The sequence below is a fragment of the Mixophyes fleayi genome, chromosome 5 (genome assembly GCF_038048845.1).
Source record: "Mixophyes fleayi isolate aMixFle1 chromosome 5, aMixFle1.hap1, whole genome shotgun sequence".
Classification (NCBI taxonomy): domain Eukaryota; kingdom Metazoa; phylum Chordata; class Amphibia; order Anura; family Limnodynastidae; genus Mixophyes; species Mixophyes fleayi.
The window spans coordinates 203,277,655-203,304,664 of NC_134406.1; the positions used below are offsets into that span (position 1 = coordinate 203,277,655).

Consider the following 27,010-nt stretch of genomic DNA (forward strand, 5'->3'; position numbering starts at 1 on the left):
TAAAGGGTTAGGCTGTAGTATTGTGGAAAATCTGGCAGCCTAAAAATATGGTGATTTAATAAGTGCATTTTATACTGTAATCGTATTATTTTTTACATGAGGAATATATATATATATATATATATATATATATATATATATATATATATATATATATATATATATATATGTATTCACTATGATCCATGGAAAATACTTGTAACGTAATGTGTTCCATACTATATTACAGAACCAAGGAAATATTTAGCGCATCAGGATATAGTACAAAGCTGTTATGGATAAAAGACCCAATTGAACAAAGATATTATGCAGCCCCCAAAGACCAAGATACAGTATAATATGGATTGCTATTATCCAGCATCATAACTCTAGCCTAAAATGTATGAGTATTTTATATTCCCCAATTTTCCAGGATATTTTTGCCCAATTATCAAGTGTTACTAACCCTTCAAACGTGGGCACCAACGTGAGCATCAAAAGCACCAGGGACTGTGTGGTGTGTTCGATGCAATGATAATAATGAGAAGGCATCCTGCACATTGCACAGTGATAGCATAGCATTATCTTCCAATGGCAGCGCAGGTGCTACCTGTGAGTATGCCTGCATCTGGACACATTTTTGTCATCGGACAAAAATGTGATCCTTACCATGTGTTACATGGCGTAACCGTGAAAGCTGCCCATGATCCTTTGCCCTCTTGCGGCCTTGCATTCACCATGTGTTGATCGACATTGGCTGCAGTGTCTTGAATATATATCTGATCCTATAACAGAGAACAAATGTAGTCTTAGACCAGTTACCCACTGACATTAAGAAATCTTCAGTGTGTAACCTGTGTTCCAGTAAGGGTCAAAGGAGAACAGTCCATTGACCCCCTTAAGTGAACACCAGTAACTATTATATATTAATCAATCCCATTGCCCATACTGACTAACTATTTAGCAGCTTTTATTATTCAGTATTACGGCTGAATAGAAGAATGAGCATGTGGAAGAAATTTAAAGCGGAGCTAGAAGCACAAAAAAACAATAATGAAAACATTTAGTTTAAAACCCCATCTATGCTATATATTCTAAGAAGAGAGACAACTGTACTGTATAATGTAGCACTGCATAAAATAAATTATATGCTGTGTTTTACAAATATGTACAGGTAAAGTCTAGAACATATATTTTCCCAAAGAGAGCAGTTATAGTTTAATAGTAATATGGCAGCATGCAGTGAGCAACATCAGTGGGGAATAAAACAGTACATAATCCTTAATATATATTTTAAACTTTAAAATAGGTATTTCCATAAAGAATTAGAATTTCAGACATTGGGCCTGAGTCATTAAGGCATGCATACTGAACGCTTCGCGCCGTTGTTCTCAACGGCAGGTAAATCGGATATGCATACTCCTGGAGTCAGTAAGGAAAGGGTCTCAAGATGCGTGTGGTGATGCCTACAGGTGCAGGTTCACTCTGCTGCACTAGACCAGACACTGCAGGATGCGTACAATACCTATGTGGAATATGAAATATCATGCACACAAAAAAATATTAATCAAATAATGTTACCTGTCAACAATATAGTCATTTATGATTAGAAATGGAAATCATAAAAATAAGATATCATTTTTCCGTTGAAAAACATTAGGATTAGGCTGTCCTTAATGTCTGCTGTACATAAAATACATTTTTACAGTTGCTCCATATTGCAGACACATTTTATAGCATGCATACGATACTGACTCGTTTTGAACGCCTGCTTTCTGCATCGAGTATGGGCACACATCCATTCCCCGCCCTGTTCATTCCCCAAAATCTAACTGTCATTTGCGTTGGCATATGCAGTGGGCTTGCTTTTGTTGACGTCTGAGTGTCCTTGTTCTGGGCATGCGCAGAAGGGAATTGCGTACGATACGCACAAAAAATAAGAGATACGTTCCTTAATGACTCAGGCCCATAGTGTCACATACTAAACTGTCATGAATCGGGGTCTTAGTCCGGTTACGCCACTCGGCGGTATACGCCACTCGGCAGTATCATATCACCATGCACCTCCCTCCTGTCAGAATGCAGCATTCTATATCCTGGGACAAAGCGTGACTTCTGTCTGCTGTACTGGAGGCTGCCATCTTGGTTGAGATATTTGCTAAACATCCTGCTGAGTCTGAACAGCTGATCTCATTCACCAATTAGCTTCTTCTGCAGACTATAAGAGTCTCCTCCTATACTCGGCTAATTGCCAGTGCAATACTTCCTAGTACCAGTTCACTACTGTTGCTGTGTGTTGCTGCTTCGTTCTGTTTGCTGTGATATGGACTTTAACCAGTTACCCTCTGAGTGAGTTTAGCTTCACACTGTTGTGATACAGACTCCAACCATTTACCATTGTGTGAACTCAGCTTCACTCTGCTTGCTTTGATACAGAATTTATCCATTTACCCTTTGTGTGAACTCAGCTTCATTCTGCCTGCTGAAATAAAGACTTTGGCTGTTAATTCCTTGTGTGTATTTAACTTCATTCTATCTGCTTGTGCACCTATTCCAGCTGTTATCTTCCATATGGATCCTCCTCTCTTCAATCTCTTCCTGTCTCTCCTACTGGCTATCTGGGGTAGTAGGTTGTTTTTTTTCTGAGTCATACACGTTCTGGAGCCATCTCTGTGGCTCGGGGTACCGACTTCCAGTTCCAGGCCTACCCCAGGTTCTGAGTTGTTCAGGGCCAGTTCCAGGCTTATACTGTTCAGGAGGTTGCCACCCCTGTATATCCATTGCCTAAGTTCTGAGTCTTCACAGTCCCAGTTGTGGTACTATATTTGCCTGAGTTTCTGAGTTCTTGGAGGTACTGAGTCTCTGGTCATGGGTTCAGGTCCTCCCTGTTCCCACGTCCAGGTTCCAGTCCATCAGGTCCTGATTCCAGTCATCTATTTCAGTACGGAGTCCAGTCCAGTATTCCTCCTTCTAACATCTGGAGAGGAATAGAGTAACCTCTAGGAGCCAGACATTCATCAGGCCTCCCAGTTTCCACTACATTCCTGACACAGCTAGTCCCAAGGGTCCTGACACGGATCCCAGAAACCCTATTGCCGTGACATTATACATTGCAATGTAAAAAATATTTGTGGAGGTTTAAGCTAGGTACACACTGGAGATTTTTCGTCCAATCATCGTGCAAAACAGCCGACGTAGAACCGTTTGTTCGGGTGTCAGCTTAGTGTATATAATTACACAATGGTTGAAAGTCGCCACAAAGTGCTAATTGTCTGTTCATTTGGTTGGTCATACTGTTTAATGATCTCATTCCAAGCTCCTTCCAATCATGTAATGTGTATAAATTTCTGATCGATCCACGACCAACTGTCGATAGTTCCTGGAGCTGCTACTCCTTTGGGGTCGTGTATATGTAAATTTCTGATGCCTGTACCTCTCTCACATGGTATGGTGCCCGCATGTCACTCAATTAGGTGCTTTTACCGGTAAAGCAATAGTAGCTGTCTACTGCTTTGATGTGTATAGCATGTCTGCTTGTTTAATTATACACCTTTGTCAGTACAGTCTACAAGAAAAGCAGTTAGCTTTGTTTTCTAAATATATCTGTATTGCATATGTCTGCCTCCATAATTATGCCCCTTGTCACTCTAGTATGGAATAAAGACAGATACATTTCAAATACAAAATTCCTGAAATGTGGGTTCATTCATTCGTAGGAAATTCCTGAAGTCATCAGGGTTGTTGTCCTGTATCTCCTGCAGCAAGGACATATAAGAGAATGAGTATCTCTTCTGGAACCTCTCTTTCGTCCAAAAAGACCGATTCTTTCTCCTTCTTTTCCTTTGGGTCTGTACTTGCAGTCTTCTGGCCAAAGTGAGTAGTAAAAGAGCTGTTGCTTTCTGTTCTTCAACAGTATCCATAATAGTAAAAGAATTTGTTGCTGTGCAGTTGCGAACGAACGTACACTGTACACAACTATGTGTTACAGAATGAATCAAGAAGACGTGTTTCTTTCTCCTTTTTAAGAGTTTTTGTGGGGTTCTTAATGAACATACTCAGCCAATTATTTAAATTTCTTGGGGATATCGCTACAGGAACCACATATGTCATTTCAGTGTGTACGAAATCCAAATCTTTTAACACGACAATATGGCTGTGAAAAGTCGCTGCCTGGACAGTTGTCTTTCTTTAATCGTTTAAAATGTGTCTGGTGTGTACGTATGAATCGTCCGAGCGATTCAACCTTCAGTCATTAATAAAATCGTTGTAGGTAACATGTCAGTCGGAAAATGTACCTAGCCTTACGTTTATCTTGTAATACGTGCTGACCTTATGGCTTAGTCATGTCAACAGGGAAATATAGCTGACTCCAGAAAAACACACTGTTTCATTTAAAATGCTTTTTCTTTTTTATTTTTTGTTCTCGCTAAATTTATATTTATAGAAAAAGGCATTTAGTCATAGTGCCCTGCATTTAATTGCCAATGCTGCTTAATATATTGCCGCTCTTAAATAAAAGTTACATTTGATAAATATGTAATATAATTGGACATTAAAGGTGTATTTTTTAAAGTTCTGTTCAAATTAAAGCAGCAATCCCACATAGAATTTTTTTTAAATAACAAGTAAAGTATCTTTTAAGTATATAACATGTAGTTATTGTTCTTAGTTATCCTCCTACAAATCACTATCATTTTGAAAAATTGAAAATGGTAAATAACAAAAGTCTTCTTAAAAAAACACATTTTTTTTTATGGGATTGCTGTTTTAAGTCAACAATGAATTTGTAACCATATGATATGGGAGCAGAAAAACAGTTTACATACTCAGGGGCAGGGGCAGGCTGGGCTGGTGGGCAGGGGGGCATCTGCCCCCCGGGCCAATCCTATAGCGGGCTACCATTGGCTGGGTCACTGGGCCACCTGCATGTTTTCCCATTAAAATAGGCTGCTAAATAGAGTCTAGCCCCCCCCCCCCCCCGGGCTAAAATTTGCCAGCCCTCCCCTGCTCGGGGGTAGCCTAATCACTTTGCAGGAAACAATCTGGAGTTTTCTCACTTCATACTTAAAAAAAACCATAGTTAATTAGTATAAGAACTTGTAACAATATAAAAATCATTGTTATATTTTCGCAGTAAGAAATGTAGCATTTTTTAAATGACTTCACTACATCTTCCTGTTGCCTGTGACAGCTGCTTCTGTTTGTCTGATTATTGGTATAACGATATATATCATGTTTATGCAGTGTATATATGTTTACATATATAATAATTTTAAGCCCAATGTTGATTAACAGACATGGTATAAGCATATATATATATATATATATATATATATATATAAGTCTAACCACTGGCGTCCAGCACTTAAATCCACCACTGTGCAAGTATAAAGTAAAAAAAAATAAAAAATTACAGTAATTCATTAAAATGCCACTTTGTATATTTATCATAGTCAAGTGAGTCAGAACTTTCATTCCTGATACCTGTGAATTGTGTCATCAGATAATATAGTCAGTGCAATCATCACATTCTGGAAGACATTTCCTACTTGCCAGAGATGGGTGAATTTATTCAGCAGATTCGTAAATTTGGAAGAATTTCAATATTACACAATTTGCAAATTAATTAATAAATTGATGCTGGTTCGCCAAGAGCCTCATTTAGAATTAGAAGCAAAGAAAACAAATTTGCACTTGGATAGATTATATTGTAATGCAAGGGGTACAGATAGATTAATTATTTACTTTTTTCATTCAGTGAAAATACTGGGCAGATTTATACGTATATTACATTTTTCCCACCCCTGCAGTGCAACTTGTCCATTCGACAATAAACACATAACACTGTATCAACTAATCAAGTAAAATGTACTGGGAATAGCGCTCCTAGGGTAGGACTGGGAAGGGAAATTCGGAAGCAGGCCTGTTTCCTTATAAGAGGGTGTCCGTACCCTTCAATGGATTAGAAAACATTAAAGAGTATAGTGGGGTAAGGGCGCAAATGGTAAGGACATGGAAAACAGGGGAAGGCAAGGGTTATGTAGATTATAGAATATTGTGTCTGATTTGTTATTTCAAAATATTCTGAATATGTTGTACCAAAATAAAGCAAATCTATAGTTTAAATACAGTGATAGTAACGAGTGTGTGGATAATGATGTGTGTTACCAAAGATGCAGAGAGAAAAGGTCTATTAGTTGGATCCCTGACATGAATGCAGAGATTGGTTATCATTTCTAGTTGATTCCACTTTGTGTAATTTTTGCTTGATATATGTAAATGAAAAAAGAGAAAAGACATAGTGTAATACAGTGTTATGGGCAGAGCAGAGTGAGATCCTCAACTGCTAGAACCACTTTGCAAGATGTTTACCTTTAGTAGACCCCATTCCAAGGAACTTGTTACATTTCACAGTACTCAGTTGCCACCAATACTTCGGCTTGGGTAATAGCAGTTGTTGATCTAGCACCTGTCCGATGGATAGGTCAGAACAGGCAGGGATCAAAAGTAAAGAAAACTGGAATGCTTTAAAAAAAAGCCAGCTGTCAAGACAGGTAGAGATATGAGAGCAAATCAGTTTAACAAAGCCAAGCCAGGAGTCAAGAAGACATCAAATCTTATTATCAATCCGGGTCAAACACCTATAGCAGAACAGGTCAGGATACAAAGATTACTAGGTCAAGCAGGAACTATTAACAGCATTGGTATGCTGCCAGGTAGAGGTTTTTAAAGGCAGCAGCACCAGTCAGAACTGCAGTTTGATTATCTGAATGACTGTTTAGGTAATTGCGCACCAGAGGCTGCCAGACTGAGAGCTGAATGAAGCTTGTAATTATTTGCTTAGCAACCAGCTGAATCAGTGAACTGCAGGAATGATATTACACATAATAGTAACTGTAATTGCACAGATGATCAAACAAACAGAAGAGCCCCTATTTCTTAATAGACAGATAGTCTGTAAGTTAAGTAATAGAACTTCTGTGATGGTGTCTTGTATCAGTGCGGAAAGTGTAAAAAATTGCCAGTAGCGGCTCCCATGTTATATGGAACAAAGCAGAGAAGTTGCACAGATAGACAAATATTGTTTAAATGATTTATTATTAAATTGCAAAATTACACTTACAATATATGCTCTTGTATGGAGGCTTTTGAAATGTGTTTAGTATCGCTCCTGTCCTTAGTCTGCATCCCGGAAGTGTGAGCGATTGTTCACAGCGTGTCAATCTCTTATGTCATTCATTCCAGTTGCTGTGCTGTATAGATAGAAAGGGTCAGGAAGGAGTAAACGATGGAAAATTATATTTTCTTTAGTTTTTAAACATGTTTAGTCTAGTATAGGGGCTCCCCCCTGGAAATGTCTACTTTACGAAACGTGTTTGTTTTTTGCTCAATATACAACCGCTGATGGGAGCTGTGACTGGCATTTTTTTACACTGACACTTGTGTTTGTATCTATTATTGACTGGTACTACGAGTCCCTGTCCCTACCACACTTGTGCTATCAGTCACTGTGCTGCTAAGAAGGTAATTGCACAGATGAAAGCAATGGTCTAGGGTCACCTCGCAATTGTAACTGCACTCAATTATTGCAGAGCACTCCTGACCCAAGCTGCAGAGAAGGGAGTTAGAGATCAAGGGGTGAGGTTAGAACCTCATATTTGCCACCCCAAACATTGTACTTCCTGGGAAGAATGATTCTGCGTGTAGTGCGGAATATTGTTCTGGTTTTCAACCAAAAATAATGGGAGATTATTTAAGTAACAATAGGGAGCATATATAACTATAAATACAGATTTTCTTCCAACATCAGTTAAGAATACTATATATCTACATGTAATGCTTTAATCTCATTTGTTTTCCAGTCCATATACAAGTGATTCATAATAGACAAAGTAATATTTCCATAGCATTTCAGAAGCTAAGGAGAGTGATTTAACTAGATAACTAAATGTGTATTGCATATTTTCATATTCTTATTTACTTGTTTATGTGTTTTATTATGGCACTGATTGCTTCCAATATGAATATGTTTGGAATGATCCATAAATCTTTTAAGTAAACTATATTTCTGTCTCACGGGGATCTTTCTTCCTCCACAAAAATGTGCACAGCACAAAGACAGATGGGAGCGATTGAATATACATAATGGAGAAGGTTTCTCACAAAGCCCTGAATCATTTTCATGTGATTACAGAAGATGAGAACAAGCAGTCATGAGCCTTGAGATATTTGTTACTCCGTCTGTTAGATAACAATCCGTACAGACATTCATCACTTTTTGCAGATAAGGCTGTCTTCAAGGAGATCACATCCTTCTGGTTTCTACATATGAGACATTTATCGCAATCCTCAAAAGCAATTCTATTTATTTTGTAACATACAGCATTATAAAAGTCTACTGTAAAACATAATATTAAAATATTAAATATTATAAATGTCTCCACTATGAACACTGATGTCTCCATTTATTGACATGCAGTGATTAGCACATTTCTAATAGACATTATGAGTATATCTGAATGCAATATGCAGTATATCTGAATGCATTGTGGGTGTTAATACTAATTGCCATCATCATCATCATCATCAACAGTTATTTATATTCCGTAGCACTTTACAATTGCCAAAATGGTATTATGTAATAGGGATGAGCGCACTCGGATTTCTGAAATCCGAGCCCACCCGAACGTTGCGGATCCGAGTCGGATCCGAGACAGATCCGGGTATTGGCGCCAAATTCAAAAGTGAAACTGAGGCTCTGACTCATAATCCCGTTGTCGGATCTCGCGATACTCGGATCCTATAAATTCCCCGCTAGTCGCCGCCATCTTCACTCGGGCATTGATCAGGGTAGAGGGAGGGTGTGTTAGGTGGTCCTCTGTGCTGTTTAGTTCTGTGCTGTTTAGTTCTGTGCTGTTTAGTTCTGTGCTGTTTAGTGCTGTGCTGTGCTGTGCTGTTTAGTGCTGTGCTGTGCTGTGCTGTGCTGTGCTGTGCTGTGCTGTGCTGTGCTGTGTTCTGCAGTATCAGTCCAGTGGTGCTGTGTGCTGTGCTCTGTCCTTCTGAGGTCAGTGGTGCTGCTGGGTCCTGTGCTGTGTCCTGTTCAGTCCAGTGGTGCTGTGTCCTGTGCTCTGTGCTTCTAAGGGCATAGTTATTTCCCCAATATTCCCCTGTGTTTAAAAAAATAAAAAAAAGTTTTTTTAAAAAATACCAAAAACTACTTTAATATTTTTTAATTACCACAAAATTTTCACAACCAATCCTGCAGTATAAGCCCATTGGTACTGCAATATTACCAAGTTCACACATTCAGCAGTAAAAGTCCAGTGGTACTGCAATATTACAAAGTTTACACATTCTGCAGTATCAGTCCAGTGGTGCTGTGTCCTGTGCTCTGTCCTGCTGAGTTCCGTAGTGCTGCTGGGTCCTGTGCCGTGTCCTGTTCAGTCCAGTGGTGCTGTGTCCTGTGCTCTGTGCTTCTAAGGGCATAGTTATTTCCCCATTATTCCCAAGTTTTTAAAAAATAAAAAAAAAGTAAAAAATAATAAAAAATTTAAAAAAAAAAAAATATATAATAATTATAACCAAATTTGCAAAACCAATCCAGCATTATAAGTCCATTGGTACTGCAATATTACCAAGTTCACACATTCTGCAGTATCAGTCCAGTGGTGCTGTGTCCTGTGCTCTGTCCTGCTGAGTTCCGTAGTGCTGCTGGGTCCTGTGCCGTGTCCTGTTCAGTCCAGTGGTGCTGTGTCCTGTGCTCTGTGCTTCTAAGGGCATAGTTATTTCCCCACTATTCCCAAGTTTTTTAAAAATAAAAAAAAAGTAAAAAAAAATAAAAAATTAAAAAAAATAAATAAATATAATAATTATAACCAAATTTGCAAAACCAATCCAGCATTATAAGTCCATTGGTACTGCAATATTACCAAGTTCACACATTCTGCAGTATCAGTCCAGTGGTGCTGTGTCCTGTGCTCTGTCCTGCTGAGTTCCGTAGTGCTGCTGGGTCCTGTGCCGTGTCCTGTTCAGTCCAGTGGTGCTGTGTCCTGTGCTCTGTGCTTCTAAGGGCATAGTTATTTCCCCACTATTCCCAAGTTTTTTAAAAATAAAAAAAAAGTAAAAAAAAATAAAAAATTAAAAAAAAAAAAAATATATAATAATTATAACCAAATTTGCAAAACCAATCCAGCAGTATAAGTCCATTGGTACTGCAATATTACCAAGTTCACACATTCTGCAGTATCTTGTGCTACATATAATGGAGACCAACAATTTGGAGGATAAAGTAGGGAAAGATCAAGACCCACTTCCTCCTAATGCTGAAGCTGCTGCCACTAGTCATGACATAGACGATGAAATGCCATCAACGTCGTCTTCCAAGCCCGATGCCCAATCTCGTAGTACCGGGCATGTAAAATCCAAAAAGCCCAAGTTAAGAAAAAGTAGCAAAAAGAGAAACTTAAAATCATCTGAGGAGAAACGTAAAGTTGCCAATATGCCATTTACGACACGGAGTGGCAAGGAACGGCTTAGGCCCTGGCCCGTGTTCATGACTAGTGGTTCAGCTTCACCCACGGATCTTAGCCCTCCTCCTCCTCCCCCCCCCCTACAAAAAATTGAAGAGAGTTATGCTGTCAGCAACAAAACAGCAAACAACTCTGCCTTCTAAAGAGAAATTATCACAAATCCCCAAGGCGAGTCCAAGGGTGTTGGTGGTTGTCAAGCCTGACCTTCCCATCACTGTACGGGAAGAGGTGGCTCGGGAGGAGGCTATTGATGATGTAGCTGGCGCTGTGGAGGAACTTGATGATGAGGATGGTGATGTGGTTATTGTAAATGAGGCACCAGGGGGGGAAACAGCTGATGTCCATGGGATGAAAAAGCCCATCGTCATGCCTGGTCAGAAGACCAAAAAATGCACCTCTTCGGTCTGGAGTTATTTTTATCCAAATCCAGACAACCAATGTATGGCAATATGTAGCTTATGTAAAGCTCAAATAAGCAGGGGTAAGGATCTTGCCCACCTAGGAACATCCTCCCTTATACGTCACCTGAATAACCTTCATAGTTCAGTGGTTAGTTCAGGAACTGGGGCTAGGACCCTCATCGGTACAGGGACACCTAAATCCCGTGGTCCAGTTGGATACACACCAGCAACACCCTCCTCGTCAACTTCCTCCACAATCTCCATCAGATTCAGTCCTGCAGCCCAAGTCAGCAGCCAGACTGAGTCCTCCTCAATACGGTATTCATCCGAGGAATCCTGCAGCGGTACGCCTACTACTGCCACTGCTGCTGTTGCTGCTGTTAGTCGGTCATCTTCCCAGAGGGGAAGTCGTAAGACCGCTAAGTCTTTCACCAAACAATTGACCGTCCAACAGTCGTTTGCCATGACCACCAAATACGATAGTAGTCACCCTATTGCAAAGCGTATAACTGCGGCTGTAACTGCAATGTTGGTGTTAGACGTGCGCCCGGTGTCCGCCATCAGTGGAGTGGGATTTAGAGGGTTGATGGAGGTATTGTGTCCCCGGTACCAAATCCCCTCGAGATTCCACTTCACTAGGCAGGCGATACCAAAAATGTACAGAGAAGTACGATCAAGTGTCCTCAGTGCTCTTAAAAATGCGGTTGTACCCACTGTCCACTTAACCACGGACATGTGGACAAGTGGTTCTGGGCAAACGAAGGACTATATGACTGTGACAGCCCACTGGGTAGATGCATCCCCTTCCGCAGCAACAGCAACAGCTGCATCAGTAGCAGCATCTACAAAATGGCTGCTCATGCAAAGGCAGGCAACATTGTGCATTACAGGCTTTAATAAGAGGCACAACGCTGACAACATATTAGAGAAAATGAGGGAAATTATCTCCCAGTGGCTTACCCCACTTAGACTCTCATGGGGATTTGTGGTGTCAGACAATGCCAGTAACATTGTGCGGGCATTAAATATGGGCAATTTCCAGCACGTCCCATGTTTTGCCCACACCATTAATTTGGTGGTGCAGCATTACCTCAAGAGTGACAGGGGTGTGCAGGAGATGCTTGCGGTGGCCCGCAAAATTGCTGGACACTTTCGGCATTCAGCCAGTGCCTACCGCAGACTAGAGGCACATCAAAAAAGCTTGAACCTGCCCTGCCATCACCTCAAACAAGAGGTTGTGACGCGCTGGAACTCCACCCTCTATATGCTGCAGAGGATGGAGGAGCAGCAAAAGGCCATTCAGGCCTACACAGCCACCTACGACATAGGCAAAGGAGTGGGGATGCGCCTGAGTCAAGCGCAGTGGAGACTGATTTCCGTGTTGTGCAAGGTTCTGCAGCCATTTGAACTTGCCACACGAGAAGTCAGTTCCGACACTGCCAGCTTGAGTCAGGTCATTCCCCTGATCAGGCTGTTGCAGAAGCAGCTGGAGAAAGTGAGGGAGGAGCTGGTAAGCCATTGCGATTACAGCAAGCATGTAGCTCTTGTGGATGTAGTCCTTCGTACGCTTTGCCAGGATCCGAGGGTGGTCACTCTTTTAAAGTCAGAGGAATACATTCTGGCCACCGTGCTCGATCCTCGGTTTAAAGCGTATGTTGTGTCTCTGTTTCCGGCGGACACAAATCTACAGCGGTGCAAAGACCTGCTGGTCAGGAGATTGTCCTCTGAAGAGGACCGTGACATGCCAACAGCTCCACCCTCATTTTCTTCCACATCTATGGCTGCGAGGAAAAAGCTCAGTTTTCCCAAAAGAGGCACTGGCGGGGATGCTGATAACATCTGGTCCGGACTGAAGGACCTGCCAACCATTGCAGACATGTCTACTCTCGCTGCATTGGATGCTGTGACAATAGAAAAAATTGTGGATGATTACTTTGCTGACACCATCCAAGTAGACATGTCAGACAGTCCATATTGTTACTGGCAGGAAAAAAAGGCAGTTTGGAAGCCCCTGTACAAACTGGCTCTATTTTACCTGAGTTGTCCCCCCTCCAGTGTGTACTCGGAAAGAGTTTTTAGTGCAGCGGGGAACCTGGTCAGTGAGCGGCGAAGGAGGTTGCTTCCTCACAACGTTGAAAAAATGATGTTTATAAAAATGAATAATCAATTCCTCAATGAAGTACAGCACTGCCCTCCAGATACTACAGAGGGACCTGTGGTTGTGGAGTCCAGCGGGGACGAATTGATAATGTGTGATGAGGAGGAAGTACACACTGTAGGGGGAGAGGAATCAGAGGTTGAGGATGAGGACGACATCTTGCCTCAGTAGAGCCTGTTTAGTCTGTACAGGGAGAGATGAATAGCTTTTTTGGTGTGGGGGCCCAAACAAACCAATCATTTCAGTCAAAGTTGTTTGGTAGGCCCTGTCGCTGAAATGATTGGTTTGTTAAAGTGTGCATGTCCTATTTCAACAACAGACCTCTCAACTGCAGCTCATCCCTCCTCTGCGGGGATAATGTCTCCTGTGCTCTGACACGTCACTCTGTGTACTCTCAGCCTCAGGATCTGACACTACAGCTACCATGCCTCTTGTAGCAGCCCTCACTCCAGGGCCTCTTCCATGTGCAGTGTCCCCCTCTCTCTTGGGTTCACTATAGTATCATGGAGTTCTCCCCCTCATCCAGGGCACACATTCCTTGCCCTGGCTCAGTCACCACGCTCAGACTTCCAGGTAATGCTGGGGGAGCCTGGGAGCTTCCACCCCAGGTCCCCAGCTACAACTCTCCTCTCCTGTGTCTTCTCTCTCTTTCTGACACTTTAAAGATCGTGCCTTTAAATGAAAAAATCAGTCTTCATTGCACGACTATGTGCAAGTGCAACAGGGACATTTTTTTGGGTTTACAAAGTCAAACAATAACACTACGACCCTGTCTGTCTGGGGTCTGTCAATGACGAATTGTCTGGAGCATGTTTGGAGGAGGTATTGTGGCCCCGGTATCAAATTGGGTACCGGGGCCACCCCACTATGCAGTCCAGATACTTGTTTGGTGGAATTCCGACACGTGGAGGGTTTTTAAATTATATTGTGGCCTCGGTACCAAATTGTGTACCGGGGCCACCACACTACGCAGTCAAGATACTTGTTTGGTGGAATTCAGACCAGTTGAGGGTTTTATTATTATATTGTGTGGACCACTCTATCTATACCACACTACAACTCTATACCACTCTATTTCCTACTTTAATTCTATTTAATTCTATTTCCTACTTTAATTCTATTACTAATTAATTACCATAAAGAGGAACAAAAAAAACCAATTTTACCAAAAGTATAATATGACTTAGACTTACAAACACTACACTTTAAAGATCGTGCCTTTAAATGAAAAAGTCAGTCTTCATTGCACGACTATGTGCAACAGGGACATTTTTTTGGGTTTACAAAGTCAAACAATAACACTACGACCCTGTCTGTCTGGGGTCTGTCAATGACGAATTGTCTGGAGCATGTTTGGAGGAGGTATTGTGGCCCCGGTATCAAATTGGGTACCGGGGCCACCCCACTATGCAGTCCAGATACTTGTTTGGTGGAATTCCGACACGTGGAGGGTTTTTAAATTATATTGTGGCCTCGGTACCAAATTGTGTACCGGGGCCACCACACTACGCAGTCAAGATACTTGTTTGGTGGAATTCAGACCAGTTGAGGGTTTTATTATTATATTGTGTGGACCACTCTATCTATACCACACTACAACTCTATACCACTCTATTTCCTACTTTAATTCTATTTAATTCTATTTCCTACTTTAATTCTATTACTAATTAATTACCATAAAGAGGAACAAAAAAAACCAATTTTACCAAAAGTATAATATGACTTAGACTTACAAACACTACACTTTAAAGATCGTGCCTTTAAATGAAAAAGTCAGTCTTCATTGCACGACTATGTGCAACAGGGACATTTTTTTGGGTTTACAAAGTCAAACAATAACACTACGACCCTGTCTGTCTGGGGTCTGTCAATGACGAATTGTCTGGAGCATGTTTGGAGGAGGTATTGTGGCCCCGGTATCAAATTGGGTACCGGGGCCACCCCACTATGCAGTCCAGATACTTGTTTGGTGGAATTCCGACACGTGGAGGGTTTTTAAATTATATTGTGGCCTCGGTACCAAATTGTGTACCGGGGCCACCACACTACGCAGTCAAGATAGATAGATGCGTATTGCGTATCATAGATAAAGTACATTCAGTGGTGTGGGGCAAATTGAAAAATATTCCAAATGCACTGACATTATCAAAAACAAGAGGTTGTCACACGCTAAAACTCCAACATGTATATGATGGAGAGGATGGAGGAGCAGCCGTATGTGTAGTGTAATGCAGATCTGTTGAAGGTTTTTTATATATTTTATTGTGGTGCCCAGTGCCCACTCCTCTACGCAGTCCAGATACATTTATTGGTGCGAATCATAAAAGTTCAGGGTTTTTAATATATATTGTGGTGACCCACTCCTCTACGCAGTCCAGGTACATTTATTGGTGCGAATCATAAAAGTTCAGGGTTTTTAATATATATTGTGGTGACCCACTCCTCTACGCAGTCCAGGTACATTTATTGGTGCGAATCATAAAAGTTCAGGGTTTTTAATAGATATTGTGGTGACCCACTCCTCTACGCAGTCCAGATACATTTATTGGTGCGAATCATAAAAGTTCAGGGTTTTTAATATATATTGTGGTGACCCACTCCTCTACGCAGTCCAGGTACATTTATTGGTGCGAATCATAAAAGTTCAGGGTTTTTAATATATATTGTGGTGACCCACTCCTCTACGCAGTCCAGGTACATTTATTGGTGCGAATCATAAAAGTTCAGGGTTTTTAATAGATATTGTGGTGACCCACTCCTCTACGCAGTCCAGGTACATTTATTGGTGCGAATCATAAAAGTTCAGGGTTTTTAATATATATTGTGGTGACCCACTCCTCTACGCAGTCCAGGTACATTTATTGGTGCGATTCATAAAAGTTCAGGGTTTTTAATATATATTGTGGTGACCCACTCCTCTACGCAGTCCAGGTACATTTATTGGTGCGAATCATAAAAGTTCAGGGTTTTTAATAGATATTGTGGTGACCCACTCCTCTACGCAGTCCAGGTACAATTATTGGTGCGAATCATAAAAGTTCAGGGTTTTTAAGATATTGTGGTGACCCACTCCTCTACGCAGTCCAGGTACAATTATTGGTGCGAATCATAAAAGTTCAGGGTTTTTAAGATATTGTGGTGACCCACTCCTCTACGCAGTCCAGGTACAATTATTGGTGCGAATCATAAAAGTTCAGGGTTTTTAAGATATTGTGGTGACCCACTCCTCTACGCAGTCCAGGTACAATTATTGGTGCGAATCATAAAAGTTCAGGGTTTTTAAGATATTGTGGTGACCCACTCCTCTACGCAGTCCAGGTACAATTATTGGTGCGAATCATAAAAGTTCAGGGTTTTTAATATATATTGTGGTGACCCACTCCTCTACGCAGTCCAGAAAGATACCTTGTTGCAACGTTTTGGACTAATAACTATATTGTGAGGTGTTCACAATACACTGTAAATTAGTGGAAATGCTTGTTATTGAATGTTATTGAGGTTAATAATAGCCTAGGAGTGAAAATAAGCCCAAAAACTTGATTTTTAAACTTTTTATGTTTTTTTCAAAAAAAATCCGAATCCAATACCTTAAATCCGAACCGAGACCTTTCGTCAAGTGTTTTGCGAGACAAATCCGAACCTCAAAAATAACGAAAATCCGGATCCAAAACACAAAACACGAGACCTCAAAAGTCGCCGGTGCACATCCCTATTATGTAATGGAGACACTCCATCTTCTGATAATAAATATAACAAATAACAATATAACTTATGGTACTCTCCTGAACACTTTGACTGCTAATTACACTTTTAACACTAAACACTAAATAATTGCAAGTGTGACTGATTTCTGCAACAAGTGTTTTACATTGACAAATGATGCTGTGTGTTTTAGAAATATGTACTGATTTTTTTATATACTCTCTAGTTTTATATAAACACCAATCAGCCAAAACATTACAACCTGCCTAATATTGTGTGGGATCCGTTTCTGCCGCCAAAACAGCTGTGACCATCCAGGCAAGCACCCCACAAGACCTCTGAAGGTGTCCTGTGGTATCTGGCACCAAGATGTTGGCAGCAAATCCTTTAAGTCCTGTAAATTGCGAGGTGGGGCCTCCATGGTTCTGACTTGTTTTTCGATAGTGGTGGAAATGGAAATTTAAAAGTGGTGGTACGGAAATTTAGAAGTGGCAGTATGGAAAACGTTTTTGGAATTGAAGTGAGTGGAATTTGATAATTTTCGAATTAAAGCAGTAGGAGAAGTGACGGTATGGTATGCCACCTTATACACCCACACTTCACCCACTGTATGTATGTATGTATGTATGTATGTATGTATGTATGTACGTACGTACGTACGTACGTACGTATGTATGTATGTATGTATGTGTGTGTGTATGTGTGTATATATATATATATATATATATATATATATATATATATAAAAATTATTTTCTTGCTATATCTTCACAGATCTTCACATGTGTTGCATATACTTTTCTCTGTGCTCAGCCTTAAATAGCATATTAAAGAAGGAAAGCCAATCAAAACAAAATTAGGTTAAACATGCAGACACGTTACTTATCCAAATCTTTCTAGAAATGCCAGGCAGGCTGATTTCAGAAAACAGTATAAACATTTCAAAGGAAAAACATTAAAATTAATTTATTTTTTACTTAGAAATAAAATCCACTTGGTGTCTGATCAGGACTGGATTTGCCATAAAGCACAGTAGACTTGGGCCTAGGGTAGTAAAGGATAAGTTTGTATTTATGTCTTTAAAATAGTTAAATAAACTGAGAAAATGATGTAGTGAAACCGTTGGTCACACACACAACAATATCTTTCCTGTATAGGGTATTCCACAACCTATCCATCCTTATAAATAAAAACATCCAGAAAATACATAACTAGTTGCTTTTCAGTTGAACATCAATAAACAGCTTTGTATTAATATACTTTGTTTTAGTATAAACATGGGGGTAAGTTTACTTAAACTCCTTAAAAGGAAAAGTGGACGTGTTGACCATAGCAACCAGCCCAATTCTAGCAATCATTCTCTAGAAGGTACTAGATAAAGGATAGCTAGAATTTAATTGGTTGCTATATGGGCCACACTGCTCTTTTTCCTTTTTAGAAGTTTTAGTAAATCTATCCCATAGTCTGTTTCTGATGTTTTATCTGGTGTGGTTGGAAGATTTGCCACAAACACAAAAACTAAATCTTCCACGAGCTACAAATTGGAAAGGTGACCTCCCTCTGGTATACATACTGTTCATGTGTGGCCAGCATCACTGAAGATATAATGAAGTAAGGGAAAGATGAATAGTGTAGAGTAATACAAATTTATAATGCACTTTCATAGCACCAGCAACACAGAAATGTCTCTTTGTAAAAGAAGTGTTGCTATTGTAGGGGGTGTTAGGTTGAGGGAGGTTGTGTGCATGATGGAAATCTTTCCGTATGTCTAGGGGGTATTTTACTTTTGTGTGTAGAAGATGATAAACAGACACCTATGACTACTGCATCACTCTATTTACAGGGTGCATTGTAGACAGTCCCAAATGGTTAGTAGGTGGGGTGAAATCGGTATTAAGTTGCGCCATGTATGCTCTGACATTTGGCGTGTATGTTACCCTTGGGAACGGGGGGCAGGCATGGCCAGAATGCAAGGGAAATGGCTACCACTTTAGACAGCACTATGCTACCCTCCAAATACTTCCCCATTAAACAAACCAGCAATGCCACGAGCACCACTGTTAGATGTATGTGGCTCCCCCTTAATGAGCAGAGCAGTGTGAAGCAGGATATATCTCCAAACAAATTCCTGACTGCGTGAGACATCTACCCCAAATTAGGACAGTTGACAGACTGTACTGCTGTCTTCTCCCTTTTCTTGCAGCTTTGACTACCAGCTGGTTGTGTTTAAAGCTTTGTTTCTCCATAGCCTGATCCTGGAATGTTGGAGCCATGTTTAGAACATGGATAGGTACTATTTACTCCCTGGAAAGGCAAGCAATGAGGGAACACATTAGGCTTTCCTCCTCCAAAACAGCCCCACAAAATTAAATCAGTAACACTCACATTAAATAAATATGAGTCCTTTACCCCAACCAGACCTGACATTATATTAATAGAATTTACTTTTAATAAATCAGCTTCATTCCACAACCTGCCATGTCGTTAATTTATTATCCCCACATTTTATGCACATACTGTATTATTAGTCCCTACAATATATTAATAGCTCCCACTAACCTCACATTACATTAATAGCCTCCAAATTTAAAAAGTGTCCACATATTAAATGAATAACCCCCACCAGCTGCTAAATTGCATGAATAGTCCCCACATTATGTAAAGGCAGTTTTCATGTCCCTTTGCTTTTCTCACTTCTCTCGGTGAATTTGCTCATTCTGAGCACCTACCCTGGGTGTACTAAGTTAGTATGGGGGGAGCTGTCACATGTGGAGGGGAGGGAAAGGGAAGGATGGAAATAAAGCCCTTGCTTTACCGACACCATCAGAGAGGAGAAGCAGATCACCCCCTGCTCTGATTGGCTGGCTGTACAACCTGTCCTTAAGTGTATGCATACTGCCATAGACAGAGCTTAGCCAGTCAGGACAGAGGTTCCTCCCTGCACTCAGCAGCAGGGCATTGAGTACAGTGGTTGATTCCTGGGGGACGAGCAGCCTGGGCCAGCTAGACTAGGGCCCTTCCTCCTTGCTTTAAATGCCTCAGCTGGTCCAGGATAACTTGGGGTCCACATGTGAGGTTCAAAGGCTAAAGCTGTTATGGTTTTATTGAATATTACATAAGGTTAAATTGTTATTCGGTCCTGTTAACTTGATTCCATCTGATTTCTTGTTTCTCTTCATAAAAAATATGAAAAATGAGGTTATCCAAGGTATGATGATAATAAGTAACCTGCAGACTTCACAGTATACTGTGCCAAGGCTAGGGTTACAATTTGGATCATCTAAAGCCATAATTCTGAGTCCTGTTCTGCAACCACAAAACCATTATATACAGCGAGCAGATAACATAAATATCTAGACAAGTGGTGGAAGTAAATAGCAGAATTCCAGGCAAACAATATCTTCATTTTCTGTTTCTGTTGCATGTAATTCTATTTTTTATATACACATACATATTTATTATTGTTTGTTTCTGCCAGTCTCCCAGCTTCTATTTTCAAAACCACAGAAAATAAACTTGCTGAGGCAGGTCAGGCCAACTCCAAGTAAACAGAGAGCTGATTCACAGTAGCAAACATAGAAATGGTTCTTTATAGGTGGGGAGCTTTTCGCTTTGTAAGGCTGCAAGAAATGCTGTGAATCATATAATATATATATATATATATATATATATATATATATATATATATATATATATATATATGTTATGCATGTAGGTGCTTTCCAAATTATATCATATATATTATGATATATATATTATAATATTTAATTTAAGCGCCTACTTATTTTTGTAGTTTTATTGATGCAATGCTTGTCTTGTATCAGGATTTTACTTTTTGAATTAAATCTCTCCCAAATGATACAGCACAGATCCTAGTGGATAAATACATTTGTCAAAACACAAATGAAAATACACATGCTGCTTAAGTAAATATAATAAACTCCTTGTGGTTGTTTTATTAGACAAATCAGTAACTATTCTGCTGTAAATAGGAGTGAAAGTTTTGTTTAAATTTGTATTACTAATAGTGATTTAAAGAGCTCTCAGACTAACTTTATTTACTAAACTGCAGATTTGAAAAAGTGGAGATGTTGCCTATAGCAGCCAATCAGATTGTAGCTGTCATTTTGTAGAATGCAATAAATAAATTAAAGCTAGAATCTGATTGGTTGCTATACGCAACATCTCCACTTTTTCAAACCCGCATTTTAGTAAATATACCCCATAGCTTTTTTTAGTTGCTTGCACTAAAGTTGAAAAATTCATAGGTAACCGATGCCAAAAAATATCACTAGGTAAGTCTTTGAACCAGGAACATTTGCAACTTAGATTTCTAACTAAATATCATGGTTATTAGTCTCAGAGTAAATTCTTATTCATATGTTTATGTCTAATGCCTTTTGTGTGTCACTTGCATTTGATTTGCATTTAAAAAAGCAAGTTTAAAGGAAAGTTAACACACACGTCAAACACAAATGCAGTTGCATTCAGAAAACCGTGACATATCAAAAATATAAACATACCCAGAAGCGATAAAAACGTGAGTAGATATGCCTTCATTGGAATGGATTCCATTGTCACTCCCATTTACTAGGGTTAAAAGTGATAGTAGACACATGTATTATAACAGCTTTAGGTATGAGGACTTGTGATGGTTAACAACACTAAAAAATACAACTTCTTTGAAGTATTAGAGTTTTGCAGGGTTCAGCAAACATTTTTACAATAAAGCAAAACTCTTAACAGCAGTCATGACCATGCTCTAGTCTAGTGAATAAGTAAGAGAGGAGGATGTGAGTTCCCAGGCATCTCCAACATACAAGTAGACATACAAGTAGACATACAAGTAGATCATGAACAACTTTCATTTTCCACAAGAAAGCAGCATAATAGTAGATTGAAAATTCTCTATCAGTTGGCGGATATAAGTTATATTTGTAAAAATGCAAGAAATTATTTTGTATGAATTATTTGGAAAATGACCAGTGAAAGAAAATATGTACACTCTATATAAAATGAATACATACTTTGTTTGTATTGCAAACAACCTTCTCTACATCTTTACTAAATATACTTGTCCATCTACCTTACTCTCTATTAAGTGTATACAGGTAGAGCGAGGATCACAGGAAGCCTACAGCATGTAGAGGGTTAACCCTTGGAACTTCCCTTACTCCCTATTAAGCACATTTTAAATCAAATGTTGAATGTTTTATGCAAGTACACATACATATACTATGTTCTATGGAAGGTGACAATTGTACTGTGAATGTTACAGAAGTAAAATTTTTCTTAGAACAGCATTTGTTTACCTGATGGATTGCTTGGTACTATGGAAGCTGCTAAAAAAATCACAAAACTCATAATACCAATAAAATATGATGGATTCATTTCTGTTGCACCTTGTCCATTTGTGTCACAGCTGCATAAAGTAAAATGGGCAGCACGGTGGCTAAATGGTTAGCACTTCTGCCTCACAGCACTGGGGTCATGAGTTCTATTCCCGACCATGGCCTTATCTGTGTGGAATTTGTATGTTCTCCCTGTGTTTGCGTGGGTTTCCTTCGGGTGCTCCGGTTTCCTCCCACACTCCAAAAACATACTGGTAGGTTAATTGGCTGCTATCAAATTGACCCCAGTCTCTCTCTATGTGTGTGTGTGTGTGTGTGTGTGTGTGTTAGGAAATTTAGACTGTAAGCTCATACGGGGCAGGGATTGATGTGAATGAGTTCTCTGTACAGCACTATATAAATAACTGGTGATGATGTTCCAGAGGGTGTACATGGCATCTCTGTGCAGGATTGCCCTAAATAAAGCATTCCTCTATAGCTATATCCTGCAATAATTTTGGCCACCACATGTGCTCAAATTTACTTTGTTCATTACATTCTCTAAAATGTAATATTAGTTAGTGTACAGCAAGGTTTTATGTGAACCAAGCCAGTTGCCTAAGGCGCCAATGGTTAGGGAACACTTAAATCACTGATATAATGTCACTCATCCAGTGTTTCTAGTGCCCCCACAGTGCCTTTACATGTGAGGCTGTTGGCTGCTGTTGTCCCATATCAGTGTTATGCTGGGAGTGTGGCACTTGGCTATGATATCACAGCACATAACTGCTGTCCCAGTCTGAGAAGCTGAAGATGATGCCCCAACCACCCATCTGCCAAAGTAAGAGGCAGTGGGCAATAAATATATATACTATTATTATTATTTACTTATTTATAAGGCGCCACAGATTCTGTAGCGCTGTATATAGAAGCAAGTAACAAATAGATGAGGTATACATATAAGTAGCACAGATGAGTGTAAGTAATGCTATGGAGACTCACACGGAGTGGAGCAAAAGGCATGACAAGAAGTACAAAGGAGTCAGACAGTAGACAGACAATAGGTAAAGGGGACTATGTCCGTGAGAGCTTACATATGTAATATTGCATTTCAAAATCACAAACAATTTTTTAGACAGCCTATATAAAATGACTACATAATGTACATGGGGTAAGCATTAAATATAACTTTCTTATTTCAACAAGAATACAATACTTCCACTTCCAGAGCTTAGAGTACAAGTACCGTGCTTAATGAACATAAGTTCATCACAAGCAGTCCCTGAAAATGAATACATTTTGGCTCTGAGATCTGTTATATCAGAATCTTAAGTCTTTTACCAGTGTGCCGATTGGAGAGTGATTTATGAAGCTGTAAGTTAAAGAAGAGGAGAGTGTATTTATTCTAGTGAGGTCTTTCAAAGTGTGAATGGAAGAGCGGAAAACATCTGCCTATTTCATGCCACATAATACTGTAGATCCAACAGCAGCCAATACTGAAGAATAGATATACACATATCCTTATGTGACATTACAGATTGCCTATGCACTGACCCTCATATTTTTCTGGTGTGCATATGAACATAGGTTATCAATGATAAAAGGTCAAACTTACCAAAGTGTCATGCATGTATTTTCTCGCAATTTAGAACTATGTAACACATTATTTCAGTTATGTTGTCAATTTGCCTAATTTAAATGTAAGTTGCTTCTATAAATGTATTTTAAGTGTTTTCCTATCCTAAACAACACATTCTTCTTTTCTGTGTTTTCTAGGACATACAGGACGGTTATTAAAATCCTTATGTTTCACCAGTTTATCATTCCTGTTGCTGCACATCATCTTTCAAATAACAATAAACAGCCTGGAGGCCAAAAGGATCATTAACCCTCATTTTAACTGTGAGTATATCAAAACGCTACAACAGACGCTATGATTCTGTGCTCCATATAACTTCAGCAGTTGTATTTACAATAAGGGAATCTGTGATCTTACAGAATTTTGTTGGCAACACAGAAAAATATAGTATATATTATTATATAGTACTATATTAATATAGTATAATAATGTTAAACATATTCAAAATTATTTATATCTATCTATCTATCTATATATATATATATATATATATATATATATATATATATATATATATATAAATATATATATATATATATATAAATATATATATATATATATATATATATATACTGTATGAACGATTGTTACAGTGCATCATGCAACAATGAATAAATTAATTGATTCAGCTATGCCATTTAGTAAGGGTAAAGATACTCCAGTGATATTTATTTTATTGCTTAAACACAAGTTCTTAAATCAGATCTGTCACCATTAATTCAATAATTAACACCAACTATTTCTATAAATGTTGCTACCTGCTTGTCACTTATCTTATATAATATTGTCACTTATATTATTTGCCACATTCTCCTCCTTTGTTTGCTCCCCATTGGTCAGGAGACATTCAGCACACAATCCTGTTGTGGCAAATGAAATGTGATCCCCAATACCGACAAAGTTGTTACTCGTAAGGACCTGCCTAGTTTTCAAATCGGTAAATCAAAAGACATTAGTTTGTTTTACCGATATCTGATTAAATTACAAATGGTGGAGCCAACAAGAGAGCATTGCCACAATTCTGCAGCAAAAGATGGTCGGGATTCTCTTTTTGTTGAAGTCAGCACAAAGCTGACAATGAAACTCGCTTGTTTTCCAGTAAAGAACAGTGAAATGGCATTCACAAGCATCTATATAATTTTAATGGGGCCTGATGGATCAGTATGGTGTAGGATCTTAATATTATCTGTTTACATTCTGAGATTTGAGGCACTTAAAATTTGCATTAAGCACTTGTTGAAGACGGACTGTAGCTACCTTATGACATTATCCAGCTGTGCATCGTACGGAGATTATATCTTAATTTAGATGGAACTGTCTAAGGGCATGACTTGAATTCCAAGTCCATGGCTTTACAGCTTTGGGCTATAGGCACCCAGACATTAATCACTTCTATTTGTGAACAAAGGCGAGGCGGAATGTCACACAGAATCATTGATCTCTACGGAGAGACACTGATGTAGTGCACACAGTTGTCTTTATAAAATGGTCCAGGGTCAAAGGAAAGTACAACCTTATTTACTTACACTGTCCCTAGTCCTGTCTAACAGCGGTGTATGTGTCTCTACATAAAGATTAATGACTGGAATTATTAACACCCTTAGTTCATTACCTATTCTTAATTACCCCAAGCTGGGAGAGCTGATGTTCCAGACAGGACTAGATAGTCATTTTAACTACTCTCTGTTCCTTTTCCTGATTGAACAATTAAGGTATGAGCCAGGTCTGATATACTTTGGAATATACTGAAATTCCTTCACCCAAACTAATTTTATCTCTTTGATAAGCCATAATAAGGGGAATGGGTAAAGTTGTAAAGTTAGCGTTCCCTTATAGACCTGGGCCCACATTCCCATAGTACAAAGCATCACTCCTATATTAAGTTTCATTAATAAGTTTCATTTCCAGATGGATAATATGAGTCAAATTTATTTTGATTTTTCTTCAGTGTTATGTTCCAATAGCATCATCAGATTTTCACATCTATATGATGGAATTAAAGCTCTTAGATTGCAAGTCAAATGCTTTCTACTGGCAGAGTTGGCCTCAATGAACCATGCCACAGGATTTACAATGGCAGCTGATGCTTTCTTTATGTGAAAAATGGACATTGTGTTGCAAAATGTATTTGGTACCACAAATAACTCTTTTGAACCGCAAAATACAACACAGATATACATAATATGCAGTTGACATTTATGTTACAAAATTAATGTTGTCATGTAGTATATGTAAAAATACAGGACAAATTACACTATTACAGATTTGTTAAAATTATTTTGCCATAATATATAAAAAAAAATGCCTCCGTCAGTTCACAGAGGTGGCAGTTTGAGTAAAGAACCTCTGAAAAGAAATATTAAAATTTTCAGTTTTGTGGTATAAGCCTTTCTGCTGAGAAATTGTCCAATTCCTCTAGCCTTTCCCTTAGCCACAGATTATAATAGAAAGTACACGATTTTGCATTTCCTGTTTTTTATTTCTAGTTTATTTTAAACACTGTTTGGAGTTTCATATTCCTGTATAACATTTTTTTAAAAAACATGTTGCCAATATGCATTGTGACAAATTGCTGTTGTATTCAATCACATTTAATAACATTCTAGCTTTGCTGTTCTTAGAATAATTCATATAATTATTAGACTGAGGATTTTGCCTTAAATGCCTATTTTTTTTTTTTTAAGCGGAAATTAGGTAAAAATCAGTTCCAGATGATTTGTGAATATACCTCTTTGAATGTCTATAAATGTCTGTTTCACTTGCTAGTGCTTATTTTAATATAGTTTGCTTTTAAGTTGCCTAAAACCATGAAAAAAGGGCAAAATGGCTGTTTGTACTATTTTTTGTTAAACGTTAGTGCTATAAATATTAGAGAGATATTTGTACTGGTAAAACGATGTAATCTTTCATAGCTAAGACACAGCTTTTGAGAAATACACACAAGCTGTAATGGAGTATGCCCATACTTGCCAACTGTTCCTCGTTGGCTTCAGGGAGATCCCGGGGGAGGTGGACGTGCGGGGTTGGGCTTGACAAATCGCATCATTTTGGCCTAGCCCCCTAAATGATTGTCACAATTTTGGACAATTACAGCAGGGGGGGGGGAGCTAAGATGACACAATATTTGCGTCATTAAGCCCCCCCTGCCACTTATCTATTGCGGGGGGCGAGAACCGGGAGGTTGCCCTGCTCTCCCGGGAGCCCTCCCATAAATGCGGGAGTTTCCCGGACATTCTGGGAGAGTAGGCAACTATGCTTAAGTAAAAGCAGCT

At 39.2% G+C, this 27,010-nt stretch overlaps 1 protein-coding gene across 1 annotated transcript in view; it reads left to right on the top strand.

Moving 5' to 3' along the window:
• Nucleotides 1-27,010, top strand: part of PIEZO2 (piezo type mechanosensitive ion channel component 2) — a 377,083-nt gene that overhangs the window by 125,360 nt on the left and 224,713 nt on the right. The window contains exon 3 of the mRNA XM_075213287.1: nucleotides 23,876-24,001. Within this exon, the coding sequence (XP_075069388.1) occupies nucleotides 23,876-24,001 (126 nt within the window). The remainder of the gene's footprint in view (nucleotides 1-23,875; nucleotides 24,002-27,010) is intronic.